Source organism: Lactuca virosa, chromosome 4 (assembly GCF_052849685.1).
Source record: "Lactuca virosa cultivar CGN04683 chromosome 4, Lactuca_virosa_CGN04683_v6, whole genome shotgun sequence".
Classification (NCBI taxonomy): Eukaryota; Viridiplantae; Streptophyta; class Magnoliopsida; order Asterales; family Asteraceae; genus Lactuca; species Lactuca virosa.
In genome coordinates this window covers 291,192,149-291,211,491 of record NC_136429.1, presented here as the reverse complement: position 1 = coordinate 291,211,491, position 19,343 = coordinate 291,192,149, and the positions used below count along the sequence as shown (strand labels likewise).

The 19,343-nt window shown below is 41.9% G+C and overlaps 2 protein-coding genes across 2 annotated transcripts; both read left to right on the top strand.

Annotated features, from left to right (window-relative positions):
* Nucleotides 1–748: 748 nt before the first annotated feature.
* Nucleotides 749–2,152, top strand: LOC145105970 (uncharacterized). Its single transcript, XM_079043030.1, has one exon. The coding sequence runs from the start codon at nt 749–751 to the stop codon at nt 2,150–2,152; it is 1,404 nt and encodes a 467-aa protein (XP_078899156.1).
* Nucleotides 2,153–4,448: 2,296 nt separating this feature from the next.
* Nucleotides 4,449–4,922, top strand: LOC145105969 (uncharacterized). Its single transcript, XM_079043029.1, has one exon. The coding sequence runs from the start codon at nt 4,449–4,451 to the stop codon at nt 4,920–4,922; it is 474 nt and encodes a 157-aa protein (XP_078899155.1).
* The last annotated feature ends 14,421 nt before the right edge of the window (nt 4,923–19,343 follow it).

The following is a 19,343-nucleotide window of genomic DNA, read 5'->3' as shown; positions in this document are numbered from 1 at the left end:
CCGGGGTCAATCAACTCATGGACCGCTATGGAAAGAGCTTTTCTTGACAAGTTCTATCCCGCTTCAAGAGTCTCAAGTCTTAGAAATGAGATTTGTGGAATCCGCCAAGGTCAAAATGAGACTTTTCATGATTATTAGGAGAGGTTCAACAACTTGTGCTATAGTTGCCCACAACACCAAATTCAGGAACAACTCCTCATTCAACACTTCTATGAGGGATGTCTTTAGTAAAACTCCACAACAAACAAGACAACTTTTCAACACCATAGCCGCAAATTCCCAACACTTTGGCCCGCGCCAAGACATGAAAAGAGATAGACAACACAAAGTCAATGAAGTGGGAACATCAAACCTAGAGTCTCAAATCAAAAACTTAACCTCTGTTGTTCAAAAGCTAGCCATGGGACAAACTCAACAAGTGATGGTTTGTGGAATATATGCAACAATGGAACATCCTACGGATATGTGTCCCATTCTCCAAGAAGATGCGGAACATGTGAGTGCCACAGGAGAGTTCCAAAACTACCACAACAAACCATCCGGTTACCAAAATGCTTACAATTCAAGTTGGAAGCCAAATCCCAACATGAGCTACAACCCAAGACCATTGCCTCAAAATGCATTGGTTAGACCTTCCTACCCACCACCACAACCTCACTACCAACATCCACAACCACATTATCAATCCAAACCGCATCCTCCACATCATCATCAACAACCCCCTCAATCCCAACCAAGTAGCTCCGGAATGTCTCTTGAAGACATTGTAAAATCCTTAGCCACTAGTACCCAACAATTCCAAAAAGAAACAAGGAGTAGTATCTCCAACCTTGAATCACAAATGGGAGATATAGTTACATCCATAAGCAAGTTGGAGTCTCGTGGAAAACTCCATTCTCAAACCGAAAAGAACCCAAATGTCAATGTGGTGACCTTGAGAAGTGGCAAACAAACCGGGGAAAGTAGTTCAAAGAAGAAGCCAAGGGATGAAGAGGAAGAAATAAAAGTCATTCCCATTGAAGAATTTATAGTCAAGAATGATGCACAAGCCGGAGTCCCAAAGAAGACAACCCCTCTAGTGACTCCAATAGCCACTCAACCACCATTCCCCTCCCGACTTGCAACTTCAAAGAAGAACATGGAGGAGAAAGAGATTTTGGACACCTTCCGAAAGGTGGAAGCAAACATTCCTTTAATTGATGCAATCAAACAAATTCCTAGATATGCAAAATTCTTGAAAGAGCTTTGCACTAACAAGAGAAAGTTGAAGAGAAACGAGAAAATCTCAATGAATGAAAACGCATCTGCGGTTTTACAAAGGAAGCTTCCACCCAATTGCAAAGATCCGGGAGTGTTTACAGTTCCTTGCAAGATAGGAGATGTCACTTTCAGTAGTGCCATGCTTGACCTTGGTGCTTCTATTAATGTCATGCCCTATTCGGTGTATGAATCATTGAATGTTGGACCTTTAATTGAAACCGGTGTCATAATCTCTCTTGCGGATAAATCAAGTGTTTTTCCTAGAGGTGTTTTGGAAGATGTCCTAGTGCAAGTAAACCAATTGGTCTTCCCGGCGGATTTCTATGTGATTGATCTAGATGAACAAGTGCCCTCAAAGTCGGGTATAATTTTACTTGGGAGACCATTTTTGAAGACAGCTAGAACAAAGATCGATGTGTATGCGGGAAGCTTAACAATGGAGTTTGATGGTGAAACAATAAGCTTTAACATTTATGATGCTATGAGGTATCCTAGTGATGTTTCATCCTTGTGCTTTGTTGATGTTGTTGAACCATTAACCCAAGAGTTGTTCGAGTTGTCTAAAGGTGACATGTTGGAGATGGTTTTGAGAAAAGGGTTTGATTGTGGAAAATTAGCCAAGAAGTTGAAGCTCTACTCACTAGACCCCGAAGTTGAAAGATTGGTTAACAATTTGGAGATCAAGAAGACCACTTTATTTAGTGTGAAGCAAGTTGAATTACCTCAAACTCACACAAGATTACCACCCTCCCTTTTTCAACCGCCGGAATTAGAATTGAAGGTCCTTCCTCAACATTTGAAGTATGCGTACTTAGGAAACAACGAGACTCTTCCGGTCATTATTTCAACTTACTTATCGAATCTGAAGAATAGCAACTCCTCAAGGTGTTGAAGGAGCATAAAGAAGCCATGGGATGGACGATTGCGGATATAAAAGGGTTGAGTCCCCCCACTTGTATGCACAAGATCTTAATGGAGGATGAATGCAAGCCAAATAGAGACGTGCAAAGAAGGTTGAATACGCCAATGATGGAAGTGGTCAAGAAAGAGATTTTGAAGCTATTAGATGCGGGAATGATCTATCCAATCTCGGATAGCAAGTGGGTGAGCCCGGTTCAAGTCGTGCCGAAGAAGACGGGGATCACGGTGGTCGAAAATAATAAAGGTATGATGGTCCCCACCCGTGTGCAAAACGGGTGGAGAGTATGTATTGACTACCGCAAACTCAATGCAAGCACAAGAAAAGATCACTTCCCATTACCTTTCATTGACCAAATGTTAGAAAGGTTGGCCGGGAAATCCATTATTGTTGTCTAGACGGGTATTCTAGTTTTCACCAAATCCCGGTGGCACCGGAAGACCAAGAAAAGACAACATTTACATGTCCATTTGGCAATTTTTCATACCGGAGAATGCCATTCGGATTATGTAACGCCCCGGCCACTTTCCAACGTTGTATGGTTAGTATCTTTTCGGAATATGTTGAAAATATAATTGAAGTTTTCATGGATGATTTTACGGTATATGGAAACTCCTTTCAAGAGTGTTTGACCAATCTCACCAAAATTTTGAAAAGATGTATTGAAACAAATTTGGTTTTAAATTTTGAAAAATGCCATTTTATGGTGAGTCAAGGTCTTATTTTGGGTCATATTGTGTCAAAGAAAGGAATTGAGGTAGATAAGGCCAAGATAGATGTTATTCAACGCTTACCTTACCCGACTTGTGTTCGGGAAGTTCGTTCTTTTTTGGGCCATGCAGGTTTCTACCGGAGATTCATCAAAGACTTTTCGAAGATAACAAGACCAATGTGCCAACTCTTGCAAAAGGATGTTGATTTCGAGTTCAATGAGGTGTGCAAAGAAGCTTTCGATAAGCTCAAAGAGTTGCTTACATCCGCCCCCATCATGCAAGCACCAAATTGGGATCTCCCCTTTGAGATCATGTGTGATGCAAGCAACTATGCAATAGGCGCCGTTTTGGGTCAAAAGAATGGACGAGCCCCCCATATGATCTACTATGCATCGAGAACACTAGACAATGCGCAAAGCAACTACTCTACTACGGAGAAGGAGCTATTGGCCATAGTGTTCGCCTTGGAGAAATTTAGACAATATCTACTTGGTACCAAGGTCATTGTGTATTCGGATCACGCAGCTCTTAAGTACTTGATGACGAAGAAAGATGCAAAGCCTAGACTCATCCGGTGGATTTTATTGTTACAAGAATTTGATTTGGAAATCCGGGACAAGAGTGGATGTGAGAATCTTGTTGCCGATCACCTAAGCCGGATCACTTCAAATGAAACTCCTCTCCCTTTGCGGGACGAGTTTCCGGATGAGCATCTCTTTTCCCTTACTCAATCTATTCCTTGGTATCCCGATATCGTTAGCTTTTTGGTCACAAAGAGGTGTCCCGACACATTTTCACGTGCTAAAAAAGACAAGCTCAAAAGTGATGCAAAATATTATGTGTGGGATGAGCCTTATTTGTGGAAACATTGTCCCGATCAAATTATTAGGCGGTGTCTACCCCAACAAGAGCATCAATCCATTTTACAATTTTGTCATGAATTTGCTTGTGGGGGACACTTCAGACCTAGCCGGACCTTGAGAAAGGTCCTTTAATGTGGACTATTTTGGCCAACCATGTCACGCGATTGTTACTTGTTTTGCAAAAGTTGTGAACGGTGCCAAAGGACGGGGAACATGTCACAAAAAAATCAAATGCCACAAAATCCAATCCTTGTTTGTGAAATTTTTGACGTATGGGGTATTGATTTCATAGGCCCATTCCCCGTTTCGTTTGGCAACATTTACATCTTGCTCGCGATTGACTATGTTTCTAAGTGGGTTGAAGCCAAAGCCACAAGATCGGATGATGCCAAAACAGTTATCGACTTTTTAAAATCTAATGTCTTTGTGAGGTTTGGTGTGCCTAGGGCTTTGATTACTGATAGGGGAACACACTTTTGCAACAAGATGATGGAGGCTTTATTGAAGAAGTACAATGTGACCCACTGTGTTTCAACCGCCTACCACCCTCAAACGAACGGTCAAGCGGAAGTTTCGAATCGTGAGGTGAAGAGTATTCTTGAGAAGACAGTAAATCCCTCATGGAAAGATTGGAGTTCAAGGCTTGATGATGCCTTGTGGGCCTATGGGACCGCGTACAAGACCCCGATATGAATGTCTCCATTTAGGTTGGTTTTTGGAAAACCATGTCATCTTCCCGTGGAATTGGAACACCGTGCATTTTGGGCGGTCAAGCAATGCAACTTCAAGATCGATGAGGCGGGAAGGCATAGGAAGCTTCAACTTCAAGAGTTGGAGGAGTTGAGAAATGACTCCTATGAAAACTCAAGAATTTACAAGGAGAGAACAAAGATTTTCCATGACAAGTCCATTACCCGCAAGCATTTCGAGCCGGGACATAGGGTTTTGCTTTACCATTCGCGATTGAAATTATTTCCTGGAAAGTTGAGGTCAAGATGGATAGGTCTGTTTGTTGTGTTAAAAGTCTTTGAGCACGGAGCGGTTGAGATCCGAAGTGAAGAAACGGGGCAAATCTTTAAAGTCAATGGGCATCGTTTGAAACCTTTTTATGAAGGTTTTAACGCAAATGTCCTAGATGTCATCCAATTTGATTCCCCGGTGTACTGAAATCGAAAGGGAAGCACGTCTCACCAAAGACGTTAAAGAAGGGCATTTTTGGAAAACTTAAAGATTTCATCTTTTCTAGTTCCGAATAAATGTCGTAGATAGACCATTTTTGCATTTAACATCTCTTCTTCTTCCTTCTTGCAGTAAAAGAATGTTGGATTTGAAGATCCGGTGTTCGTATTGGTCAAAGAGCAAAAATTGAGAAAAATGGCAACAGAATTCACGCGGTCCGCGTGTACTCCAGATCCTGTCCGCGTTAATAAACAAATGGTCCGCGTGTGGTCTCCTCAGGTGTCCGCGTCCATCATCAGAAAGCAGAAGAGTTTCAGGCTTATTCACGCGGTCTGCTTGTACTCACAGTTCCTTCAGCGTGTTTATTAAAACGGACCGCATATGCCTCTTCGAACTTGTCCGCGTGCGGTGAAGGAAAACAGAAGAATTTCGGGTTTATTCACGCGGACCGCGTGTACTCGCATCCGCGTCCGTGTGTGTTGTTGACCAACATTGACTCCCTTTTGACCAGGTTTGACCGTAGTTTTTGACTAATAGACACCACCAGCCGGCCCTTCTACCCTTCTTCTTCTCCATTCTCCTCCCCATAACCTCCATTAGAGCACCTCCTTCTCCACCACTAAAACTCAGTTTCCCGTCAAACCGTCGGTCGACATTCCACGATACCACCGCCATTCTTCACCAATTTCCGAGCTCTACAAACCCCAAAAAAACGGTCCAATCTGTTGCTGTAACTCCGGGCGCCACCACCACTCAACCGCCACTTTCCAGCCGTTTTCCGGCCAACTCCGGACACCTCTTGCGATTCCGACACCATCAATGTGCTCCTCTTGGACAAGGCTACAAACCTCACCAAAAATATCTCTCAAAGCTCGCCGGAAAATTTCGCCGTAATTTCAAGCCATTATCGGATTCCTCGGGTTTTCGCGGTAAAGTTCTCCTCACGGGATATTGAACAAAGCTTAAAGCTTGGGGTGGAGAGTTGCAAGATTTTCAAATCCGGAATTTTCACACGCAAATTTTGAACTTTCAACAAAAACGGGTACTTTTTTTCCTTTATTTTAATTGATCAATATGCATGTCTCTGAACAACAATTCATATGCTATTACATCAAATGAGTTTAGGAATTATTTTGCTTTGATTGTTGAACTGATTTAGAAGTCCATAGGGGGTCGGTTGGTGATTTGGATTGAAATATCATTTGTTGGGATTGTGGTTCGTGTAGTGGTTATTTTTCATGCAGGTAGACCATGTCCACATCTAGGAAGCGCCCGACTGCCGCCCGAGGCAAAGCCCCAACTAGAAATGAAAATCATGCGCCCGACATTCCAAGATTTCGGGATGCCAGGGCGGCCGAAAACTACATGAAAAGCCTGCCTAGGAAGGTTGCATCCACCAAGTTCGTGTGCAAACCCATGCTTATCTCATTAAGGGTTCTTGAGGGGGTCACCCAATTGTTCCGTAACATCGGGTGGGAGAACCTTCTCAATCTCATGGAACACACTTACGAGCTCCATACTAGAGAGTTTCTTGCCGATTGCGGGTTCGATAGCGATAAGAGAAAAGCCGCATTCCAACTTCTGGGGGACCGAAGGTATATTGATTTTGCAACAATAAACGACATCTTGGGCTTGCCTTCTTCAAATACATCCACGGTTTTCGACGTCTTACTTGCTGAGTTCAACCATGAGACCTATTGGACGGAAATCACCGGGGGTATCTTTTCATGTGCCGGTCGGGATAGAGTAACCTCCATCATTCAAACGTGCCTCCGCATTGCCCGTCGCAGCTTGGTGTGTACAGTTTTTGCCCGCAAAGAAGCCGGTCAGGTCACCAAAAATGAGATTTTCTTTCTTTGGTGTATGACGCGGCGTGCAAACCCACCAATCCCGGACTTTGCATTGGGGGATTTGTCACCCTTTTGGCTCGCGGTCTTGACATCGAGCTCCCAGACGAATACCAGCCTGTTGACAACAAAAATCTTTTGGATGAGCGCGCTCTCATAAACATGCACCACATCTGCCGAAGGAATAGGAGCAGTTTCACATGGTATTGCCCTCAAGGGGTCGGATATCTCATTCTTCCCGACCCTCGAGTCACCAACTTCACCTTCCAAGATCGCACTCAGTGGAGACTCGCGAGGACCATCACTCAGTCAGTCAATGAGGATGTGCTACATGATCAAGATGATGACGAGATGCATGTGGATGACGAGCCTGACGATGAACCCACCCATGGTCCACAGCACGCCCAACCCCAAACACCTCCTGGATACTACCCGCTTCCCCCCAATTTTTCCGAGCGGTTCGAGGCTCTTTGTGTATCCAACCAAATCATGTCCCAACAAATGCACCATATGTGGGGGTGGCACCAATCCAAAAACCACTTCGAGAACGTCCCACTTCCATCACCCTATCCATACCCTCCCCCCACTCACCCTTATCCCCCTCCACCTTACCCCTACCCCTACCCCCAATACCCATACCCTCCTCCAGATCCCCCGGTTTAGGTACTTTCGCCTCGCCCCAAGCATTGAGGACAATGCTTATTTCTAAGCTTGGGGTGGGGTATTCCCTTTTCTTTTTAATTTATCATGCATTTTAATTAGGATGCATAGCATTTTAGTATAAATTGTATTCATTTTTTTTATAAACCTCCAAAAAGATTTTATTTTCTTCTTTTTCACTTTTATTTTTGCATGGCATTTAGCTTAGGGCATTAACATTCATGCATTTTTGTTGTCTGTTTATTCTCACCTCCCTTGGATGCCATGGAACAGGTTCACAGTTATTGTACCATTATTGGTCCAGGATCTTGTTGCTACCTCACCCATCGAACCGGGACCACTAGCTGCAGTTTGGGATTTCATACTTGGGATCAGATGCTGGTAGCTTAAAGGGGTAAGTGATCATGGCCAGCTAGTTTTCAAGAAGAATTATGCATACAATACTAACAACTGTAGGATATACTATAGCAATGGATGTCTTAGCCTTGCGGTCACTACCGCCGAGAGGATCACACATGATCATGTTTGAACCGTTAAGATGAAGCACTGTGCTTGTCCCCAAGTAGAATCCATATCGGGTCTCTTTACATTACCATATCTTTTCGCGATTTTTTTTAGGATTTTAGAGTGTCTTTTAGCCCACATTAGGACATTTTCTTTATTTTTGAAAAATTGCAAGTTTGAAAAGGAGCTTACATTACATCTTTATGCTCCACACATGGTCATTTTCACACTTAGACCATTCGGATTATATTACTACCCTTTCGGTTCCACTTACACACTTTTGGGAACCAAATTTTGAGTCAAAGGGGTTTTCTTGTAAAAAAAAATTTCGATTGTTATTACATTACCTCTAGTTAAAAAAAAATTAAAAAAAAAAGAAAAAAAAAATATATGGCGAGCAAATTTCCAGCTACAACAATCGGAGAAGGGTGACCGGTTCAATTATTGAACAAAATTTTCCAACATTTTGGTCACCCGGCGTTTGATATTCATTTATATAGGCTTGTTTTATTGTATATAGATCGAGTTGTTTTTCGCAAATTGGTGATGTTAGGGAGACTTTCGAGTCGGATACTACGGGAGGTTTGGGCCAACACTAAGTGAACCGATTCCTACAACGGTGCACGAGCGATTAAACCCAGTTACACATGAGAGAAACCGGAAGACGTGAGATTAGAGTGTACACTTAAAGAAGAGCTCCACCTGAGCCCATCCAGCTGCTTTCTCCCTACTACAGATGTTCTTCATTGTATGCATGTTCCATTGAGGCTGCGACTGACCATCCCTCCTTACTCACCTAGAGGAGTTGTCCTGGCTGTGGTTTATGGTCCCATTCTCATCGGATGAAAAAGTTGTGAGATAACAGCGAGATCAATTCTGACCATGTTGACTAACGTTGAACAGGTTCCCTGGTTCTGTCCGTTCTTTTTATTTTTAGGGTAGTTCGTCCCAAGTTCATTTTAGTCTTGTCTTACTTGACGACAAGTAAGGTTCAAGCTTGGGGTGATTTGATAGCTTCATTTTATTACTTCTTTCCGTAGTTTATTTTTAGTTAAAACCATCTCATTTTAGTTAATCTTCATGCATATTTTCTCTTTTTGTTATTTTTCTCCTTTACCGGGTGCTTTCCAGTCTTTTGAGCTTATTTGCAGGATTTATCGAAGACTATTTGTCATTGGAGGCGTGGAAGGAGTGCGGGACTTATGGAGGCTTGCGGTTTGCTTGTGGACTTGAGGTGGTGCGATTGAGCTTGGTGCTTGCATAAACAAGAAATCAATTTGGACTTAATTTTTGAGCGAGAATGATGATGAGGCGACGCGGAATCGAGTTACGGAAGATTGAAGGAGCATTGGATCAATCATTAGAGGCTTTGGAATGGCACAAATGGGCTCTAAATGGTGATGCATGTGGGCTGAAGTGTGAATGAGAAGATTGGGCTAGATTGTATTTTAAATGGCCCAAGTCCCACAATCAGCGAGACCCACGCGGTCCGTGTGAATTGTGCTGAGTTGATCCCGAGTTTTGACTTCTTGACTCTATTTGTGGAAGGTTGGTGGGTGGCTTTTGGCAACTTTTTTAATCCGGAAACCAGCTCCTTTTTGCTGGACATTGGAGGTATTGTTGGGGATCATCACTTGAAGAACACACACAATTCTCTCTCAAGAAGGTTTTGGAAGATTTGAAGATTTTTGGAAGATTAGTGTAATTTCTTTCCATCTTGCAACTAGAACAATGTTTGGTACCACTAAACTATATTGCATTTCTTTTACTTTGGCCATGCTTGGCTAAACTTTCATTTGGTTGATTAGGGTTTAACCCATGGATGATTAGTTGCTTTGAAGACTTATTATTATCTTGTGTTTGAAGTTTATGAAATGTTTTATAGTTAAAAATCTTGTTGTGTTTATTTATCTTTGATCATGAGCTTGGATGAATGAATGCTTGTTTTTGTTGACTAATTTCTTGGTTATGTAATGGACTCTCAAATTAGTAAGCAACAAATGGTTTATATGTTTGTTTTCATTTCATTTAAACCATGGAAATGTCTCCTCCATAATGATAATGTAAGCATTTGATTATCTTTTGGACTTGGTAACTCTTAGAACATAAAGCTAATTGATTTTCACAAGATTTTATGCTTCATTGATTTTGTGACTTTAATTAAGGAAATGTGTTAGGAGCTCCTCTAGCCATTTTAATATCCAAGAAGAGTTGAGGCAATTTGTGCTAATGAATTGCTATAGCCAAGTTAAACCAATTCACAAGTATTATTCCATTAAGTCTAATTATAAGTCAACCATGTCATCCATGTGGTGTACCCAAAATCAACCAATTTCACTTCATTGAATTTAATCAAATCTTTTAGTTGTTTACTTGTCATATTTACATTCTTGTTAGTCTTAATTTTGTCAACCAATCAAAAAGAACTAAACCCCCCCCCCCTTATTTTACTTTTATTTTTATTTTACAAGTACTTGAACAAGTGATTTACATAGAGATTTAAATTGAACCAATCTCCGTGGATACGATCCCTTTGTCACTATACACTATTTTAGTGTGTAATATTTAGGGTATTTATTTTGTTGGCCTCGACAACCACCAATGTACGATATATACAACTATAAATACAATAGGGCTAGAACACTTTGACTAAGAAGTATACTTTAAAATATTATAGTATTTTTCTAAAAAGTATACGTACATGCATCCATACTAGAAACAATGTCATAATAAGAACCGTATAAAAGTATTTAGAGGAGTTAAACACTGTGGTTAAGCCTAGACAGTTATGTAATCATATGTGGGATAAATATAGCCTGATCAACTATATGTATATGAGATATGACCAACATGTGTTTAGGAATGGTCGTGGTAGGCAACAAATCTAAAACATACCAACCCTAAATACCAAGAAACCTTAGTATCAAACATAAAGATTAAAATACTATAGGAGTATTTTAGAATACTAAAAAATCATACACTTAAGCTTTTCATGTATTTATCATATCTTCATTCTCGCACCGACTTCATGGCAGGATTTCACATGCCCGGAGACCCAAATTTCCTAATCAGGGAAATGGTGGGTGGATCGAAAAGGTTCCCGAAGAGGATCCTGAGGAACTAATGGAAAAAGAACCCAAAGTAGAACCCGAAGAGGATCCAGAAGACGATCCAGAGGTGGAGGAAGAAGAAGACGAGGAAGAGGAAGAGGAGGACTCAGACGCAGAGTCCGAATTCATAAATCCTCCTTACATCGCCCGAGTCCTCGCACACCGACTACGCTACCACGGACCCACACCCCGCTGGGCGGAAGACCTGGAAAGGTGGAGCAGGCAACAACATTAGCGTTCTCCATACGACATGGAGCGAGGTTTATATAACCTCAGTCATGGTGGACCGGCAGACAGGGCCCTCCTTGTCATGGTGCAGCGAATCATGAACCTCGGAGATCAGACCGGGGCGTCAGTAAATCGGATCATGGAGCTAGGGGCCGCTGCTGAGGCCACGGATGCACGCACTTGACTACTGGAGGGGGGCTACCCCCGAACGTGCCATCTCATTGACAGTCTCTATGAGGACCTTACCATTGCTCGAGCGGAAGTGAGAGAGTACCAGGAGAGGCACTCGGCTCTCGAGGAGAGGGTGATTGCAGCTGAACGTCGGTTAGCAGAGATACAGGGCGCCTCGACTTCATCGCATGGCCCACATGAGACCACCCGCCGCGACTAAGGCTTATACTACTCACGTCTTGATTTTATTTACGAGTATGCATTGGTGCTACTCTTTTATGTAGACTTTCTTAAAGGTCAATTTTCAAAAACTATGTACTAAAACTACTATTATCAATGAAATTTGTATGCATTTTATTTCATTGGGTGTTGATATTGGTTATGCAATTGTTTACTTCTTATATTAAATTCCATTTACGAATTGCTTGCACATTTCAATAACAACGAGACTGAATACATGTATAATCAAGGCATTCCATTACAGTAATACCCAACCCATAACCTTTATCAAAGACTTATCATTATCCCACCTCTGAAGTTTATGGCAGAAAGATGCCACCACAAAGAGTTGGAAGACGTGTCTTCAACACGACAACAACTCCACCACCACCACCTCCACCAATGGATTCTGCTATTTTTCAGGCTGCGGTAAGAGCTGTTGTGGCTACTGCCATGGCCCAAATCAGCAGTAACGGCACCAACGGAAACGACAACAGAAACGGCAAAGGCAGCGGGAATGGGACTGGCAGTTCCAATCATGGTGACAACCAGAGGAACCAACGGATGTGCTCTTACAAAGAATTCATGAACTGCAAGCCCCAAACCTATCATGGCGATGACAGAGTCGTTACTCTAACAAGATGGTTCGAGAAGACCGAGTCCATCTTCGATATCTGTGCCTGCCCGGACGAGTTCAAGGTCAAATATGCAGCATGTAAATTTGCAGACTCGACCTTGTTGTGGTGGAACATCCACGTTAAAGATTTGACTCTATCCGTGGCCAATGCCATGAGTTGGGAGGAACTGAAAGCCATGATGCTCGAGGAACACTGTCCAAGGAGCGAGAGGAAGAAGCTTGAACAGGAACTGTGGGAACACTCCATGGAGGGTTCCGATATTGCCACCTACACTTCCCGATTTAACGAACTGGTAACTCTGTGCCCGGGAATGGTCAATCCAGAGGCCAAGAAAGTGGAACGTTACTTTTGGGGGGTATCCCCTCAAATCCAGGGAATGGTCATATCTACCAACCCGAGCTCCCTCGACAGTGCCAAGCGTTTGGCATAGACTCTTGTCGACCAGGGAGTTCGTCAAGGCATCATAACCCCCACGCCCGAGCAACCAAAAGGAGGTGACAACAATAGGAAGTTTTGGAACAAAAAGAAAGGCGAACCCGCTCAAGACCCAGCTAAGAAGCAACAAACTGTGGCTGTCCATGCCATCACCGCCCCTACCGCCACTACTGCCCCTGCACCAACCAAGCAATATGTTGGAACTTTTCCGAAATGCGACAAGTGCAGCTACCACCACCATGGTGCCTGCCAAGATAGACAATATAACAACTGCAACAAGAAGGGACACACTGCTCGTAACTGTAGAGCACCGGCACAACAAACCACCCAAGCCGCTAATGTTGGGGTGAGTCGCGCATGCTACGGTTGTGGTGAGACCGAGCATTTCAAGAGGGACTGCCCGAAGGCACAAAACAGAAGTACTAGGTGTGTGGGAAGGGTCCCAACAATGGGACATGAGGAGGCAGTGAGGGATCCCACTGTGGTTACTGGTATGTTCCTCCTAAACAACTTATATACATGCATACGATTTGATAGTGGTGCAGAGAAAAGCTTCATGACCCACCAGTTTAAACACTTACTCAAACAGAAACCCCAATCACTAAATGAAACATTCACCGTAGAAATGGCAAATGGTAAAACAGAAAACACTAAGGATATATACATAGGATGCACTCTAACTCTAAACAACCATTCTTTCCAAATCGACCTGATGCCGGTCACCATAAGGATTTTTGATGTTATCATCGGCATGGATTGGTTGAGCCCCCACCATGCCAATATCCTGTGTTACAAAAAAGCCGTTTGCCTTAATCTGCCAAGTAGTGAAACCCTCATAATTTATGGCGACAAACCCGACGCGAATCTACAAATCATCTCATGCATCAAGGCTCAGAAATATCTACGCAAAGAATACCACGCCTTCTTAGCTCATGTCGCCGATAAGAAACAAGAAGTGCAAGACATCAAGGATATTCCCGAGGTCTGCAACTTCTCGATGTATTCCTAGAAGACCTTCTGAGAATCCCACCCGTATGCCAAGTTTAGAATCGACTTAATCCCCAGAACCACCCCCATAGCCAAATCCCCATACCGCTTAGCACCGGCTGAAATGCAGGAACTGTCCAGTCAACTGAACGAGCTGTTGAGCAAAGGATTTATCAGACCGTGCTTCTCACCTTAGGGAGCACCGGTCTTGTTCGTGAAAAAGAAGGATGAATCTTTTCGCATGTGCATAGACCATCGAGAACTAAACAAGCTCACCATCAAGAATCGTTATCCCCTACCTCGAATCGACGACTTATTTGATCAACTGCAAGGATCGAGCTACTTCTCAAAGATTCATCTAAGGTCGGGGTACCACCAATTATGAATTCAGGAGGAGGATATTCCAAAGACGGCATTTCGAACTCGCTACGGTTACTACGAGTTTGTGGTGATGCCCTTTGGTTTGACTAATGTGCCAACATTGTTCATGGACGTAATGAACTGTGTTTGCTGACCTTACTTGGATAAATTCATGATAGTATTCATCGACGACATTGTAATTTATTCACGAAGTAAGGAGGAACATAGTCAGCATTTACTACAGATCCTGGAGACGTTCAGGGTTGAAAAGCTATACGCAAAGTTCTCGAAATGCGAATTCTGGATTCAAAAAGTAGATTTCTTGGGGCACGTAGTCAGCGAGAAAGGGATACACGTAGACCCTTCCAAAGCCAAGGAGATTGAAAATTGGCCAACATGAAGAACACTGACAGAGATCCGCCAATTTTTGGGACTTGCTGGCTACTACCGAAGATTTATACAAAACTTCTCTAAGATCGCAAAGCCGCTCACTACCTTGACTCAAAAGGGAGTGACCTTCAGCTGGGAGAATAAACAAGAAACTTCCTTCCAAATGCATAAGTAAGCTCTGTGCAGCGCTCGAATCTTGTCTCTCCCAGAAGGGACCGAAGACTTTATGGTCTACTGTGATACATCCAAGCAGCCCCTAGTATGTGTGCTCATGCAACGAGGAAAGGTCATCGCCTATGCCTCAAGACAACTCAAGACACATGAGGTCAAGTACACCACACACGACCTTGAAATAGGAGTCATGGTGTTTTCCCTGAAGATCTGGAGGCACTACCTCTACGACACAAAGTGCACCATCTTCACAGATCATAAGAGTCTTCGACACATTCTGAAGAATCGTGGAATCAAGTGTTAATCAAAATCAGAGTAAAACAAATGCAGATTGAACAAACGATGTAAATAAGATCTGGTTTCTGCTCATTTATGCTTTCAACGTTTACAGAGAAAAATAGACAGGTTCTGTAAAGTACTCTTGTGTAACTCTAGTAATGTTCCATATTTATAGGAATAGTGAAAGCATACAAAAAATACTAAGGCATTGACACTTAAGCTTTGTACGAAATACACCTTAGTAAATAAACTTAACAAACATTCGAAGGGTACAAAAGACTTCGACATATTACAACTAAATTCGACCCTTACAATCTCCCCCTTTGTAATAATGTCGACCTTCGTCAGTTCAAGAGTATCTGTATAGAATAAAACATTACCCTTCGAATCTCAGTGTACCACGAGATAATCTTCTTCAGCTCCTTCTTATCTCCTTCGTTATTCTTCTTGCAGCTATTCATACGAACAATGAAATTTGTATATTGGGATGTTGTGTATCTTTCCACTTCGGAAGCTTGGAATAAGAATCTTTTAGCCTTCCCATTTTTATCCTTCCCAGCAAAGAGTAAGCCAAACGGCTTCAAACAAATTTCCCCGTCTGCATACTTCTTCAACTCAGGTTGAGATAAAGGAAGTTCCATTGGCACTTTCATTTTCAATCCCTTTGTAGTAGCAAACTCAACATCGGTAAGAGCTAAACACTCATAGTAGTTGGTAATGAAAATCTTGATGTGAGCAAGCGCAAGTCGAAAAACTTCAGGATGAGTTTCTCGAAGATATGAAGCATCTTTATCCTTTAACAACAATGCAACTTGTATCAAATCATACAAGTTCACCAAAGGAAAATCTGCCACTGAGAAATCACAAACTTGACCATTTGCTCTCGAAACAAAGAAGCGAAGATTCTGCATCATATTTTCGAATAACACATCCCTCTTTATACTTATCACCTTCTTTATCTTCACGAGTGACCAAATTTCCTCTGGAAGCTTTCCAAGTACAACATGAAATCTGATTTTCATGTATGTGTACTCATCATCATTTTCAAACTTCTCAGCAATTTTATACTGAGCCATAATAAACATCATCTCATTAACAGGAAAATCCAGTTGATTCATGTCTGTGTTGAGAACAACATAACTCTACTTCGGTTTCTTTTCAAAAGCATACATACGATTATATGAAACTTTCGACTCAATCGTTTCATAGTTGTAATGCTTTGAAGGATCACCCTTGTTCATTCCAGGCGGATCGTTCGCACGACGTCGCATTATGCTTTGCACAATTCGTAACTTTTCAACCTCAGCGTCTGCTTCAACTTTCTTTTCCTCCTTCGATTTTTCGACCACAATCGTTTTGCCTTTGTCTTTAACTGAGGAATTATCAACAACTTCCTTAGGCTTCGAACTACTGCCACCTTCCCCAATCACAATTCCTTTAGAAATTGGTCTTCGAATTGGCTTCGTTGAAATTGGCATTGTAGTAGCAATTGTTGAAGTAACTGGCCCAGCTGTTGACATAATTGGTTTTGTTGTTGGAATCTTCGAAGAAAACACCGTTCCAACAACCTTTGCATCTGCATGCGAATCTTCACCACCAACCTTCGTACCACCAACCGTTGCACCCCTGTGCAAACAGGCAGGGCATCTGTTGGAAGAAGGCTCGAAATTTGAGAAAGCGGAGCCAATTGCTTGTGTAAAATGGCTTCAAAGTAGGTGAACTTCTGAGACAAAAATTCCGGAGTAATCAACGAAGATGAAACTGATTTTACAGTTAAATCTTTCAGCTCCTTCAACAGCTTGAGCACTTCCATAAAAATTTGATTTTCCGTTGTAGAAAGTTGAGTAAGTTGAGGACTCAAATTTTCGTACAAGTTGACATATTTGGTAACATGCATCAAAAATAATCTCAACGTTTTGATTTATCGAGGCATAATCCCTTTGCACAATTGCATTCTCCTTTTGCATATCCTGACGAAGCTCCTGAATTTGTGAATTCACATCCTCCCTGACTTTCTTTACATCCTGACGAATAACACATGTCGTTACTTCACCAAATTCTTGAATTCTTTCACCTCCCCTCTAAACATCGAAGTTAGAGAATTCACTCATAACTCGTCATTCTGATCATTGTGATCAACCTTCTCCAAGAGTCTAGTCTCCGAGTCTCGAACCATTCCAGAAACTTTACTCACCACCTTTGCTTCGAAGGTTTTCAACAAACTGTCAACTTCCATACTGGACACAGACGAACTACTCCCCAAATCTACTTGAGATTGAAGAATAGAATTCAATTTCTTGTTTAGAATCTTGAATTGTTTCATCGTCATCAACATATGATCAGGAAAGTTGTCTTCTTCATCATCAAACTCCAAATTTTCAAACATTCCTCCAAAAACTTCGTTGTCAGTATCAGTTTCAACAACAGGTGAGCCTTTAACAGGTGAATCGATTTTGGGTGGATCAGTGGATTGAGATGGAAAAAGAGTTGTAAAAGGTTGATGGAGAATGTTTTCAAAGGTAGGTGAATTTGTAGTATTCGGAATAATAAAATGAGGTAATGAAACGAAAGTATCATTTATCGAAGATGCAGGAATACCTTGATTTGTAGCACCAACTTCTTTGTTAGACTTTCCTTCACCCATATTGACATTAACAACCGTATCAGATACGTGTGTAGAAATGCCTGAAGTTCGAACCTCCTCAGTATGTGATTCAGTTAACGAAACTTCGGGTGGTATTATAGTAGTATTCTCAGGAGTAGATAGAGATTGAAAAATAATTGTTTCTGGTGTTTCAGGAACTATCTCTTCTTCGGACGACTCCTCTTGTATAACCAACTTTCGTTGCCTTTTCTTATTCTTCGAAATGTGTTTAGCCACGTCTTCAGCTCTATGTTTCTTTGACAAATGCGAAACTGGAGCTGGAACCTCACGAAAAATTACTCCTTGATGAGAAAGTTGTGGTTTACGAACATTTGAAGGAGAAGATTTGAACAAACCATCTGAAGATTTTGTTGAACCCCGAGTCCTCTTCATTAATCTTCGAAAAACACCAGATTTTGAAGGAATTTTCTCCTTAACTAGAGTATCATCAACAGGTTCCACTGGCTTGATTACAACAGTCGAAACATTTACTTCTGGCTTCTCAGGCTTCTTTGGGGACAACTTGGATTCATGCACATGCTTCTCAGGAGACTTCTTAGTTTCGTGCACTGGCTTCTCAGGTGTAGCCTTTGCATCCTTCTTAGAACGTTTTGGTTTCTTCGAAGGACCAGCCTCTTCTTTCGACAATAACTTTCTAGTGGCAACATCAGGATTGATTGTTTTCAAGTGCTCAACGAACACCGAATTTTCGGCTCAACCATCTTTAGCATTGCATCAGGAATCCTGGCAATGTGTGTGAATACTTCCATATCATCAGAAACTTCCTTTGGGAAGTGATACTTCATAAACTCAGCTCTTTCTTCATCAGCAGGTACTGCAGCTCCTTTTTTTTCATAAAAATAACCAAGGATCAAACTCTAATACCTACCACACGAAATGCGTTGAACCACATTCGTGTTTTCGACACTCTTTTGGAATTCCTTCCATAGCTGTGTAGAGTAGTCGAATGAAAGATCATAGTACAATCATGCCACCATCGCATAAACCTCCATGTGACCTTTGTCTAATCCAACACTTCGACCAGTCAAGCATCGAAGAAAAATTCCGAACAAGAAATTCCAAACAGTTGGAAGAGCTGACTTCTTGAAATCACTAATCTTCGTGAGTGGGGGTTGATGACCCATCTCATTAAACATGTGAACAACTTGTGCATAAGCGAGATCAGTAACAAGTTGAGAATTGGGAATATCAAGAATCTGGCAAAATGTCTTCTTAGACAAACGAATTTTCTTGTCATTCACCAGTTGAAAAGTGATGATATCCATTGATTTGCTATACGTAGCAGTAGATCCTGCCTGTGAAAGCCATGAGAGAGGAACTGCAAACGAGTTGAACATCGCCTTCGAAAGAACAGAGCTCTTCAATGCGACGATTATCATCTTCAACTCTTCAGGATATAGAGACACATCGCCTTCCACTTGATAATTGGTGCTTTGAATCTTCATTATTGGTTGAGAAGTGATGTCTTCGGTTGTTCGAGAAGCAGAATCAACACCATCCATGATTAGGGTTTTGAAGCTTTGAAGAACAGAAAGAATTTTGGGTATTTTTTTTCTTTTGTGAGCGTAAAGAGACAAAGAACCCGTAAATACCCTTTTTATATGTAACCCTGAATTTTGAATTGAACGCGGGATAAGCATTAGTTGAGATCTCACGTGGCACCTTGTAAATCGCACCAGTCTGCCAATAAAGTTGCCATGCGTCAAAAAGTAACTGTCACACCGCCTTGAAACCAGGACTGAATA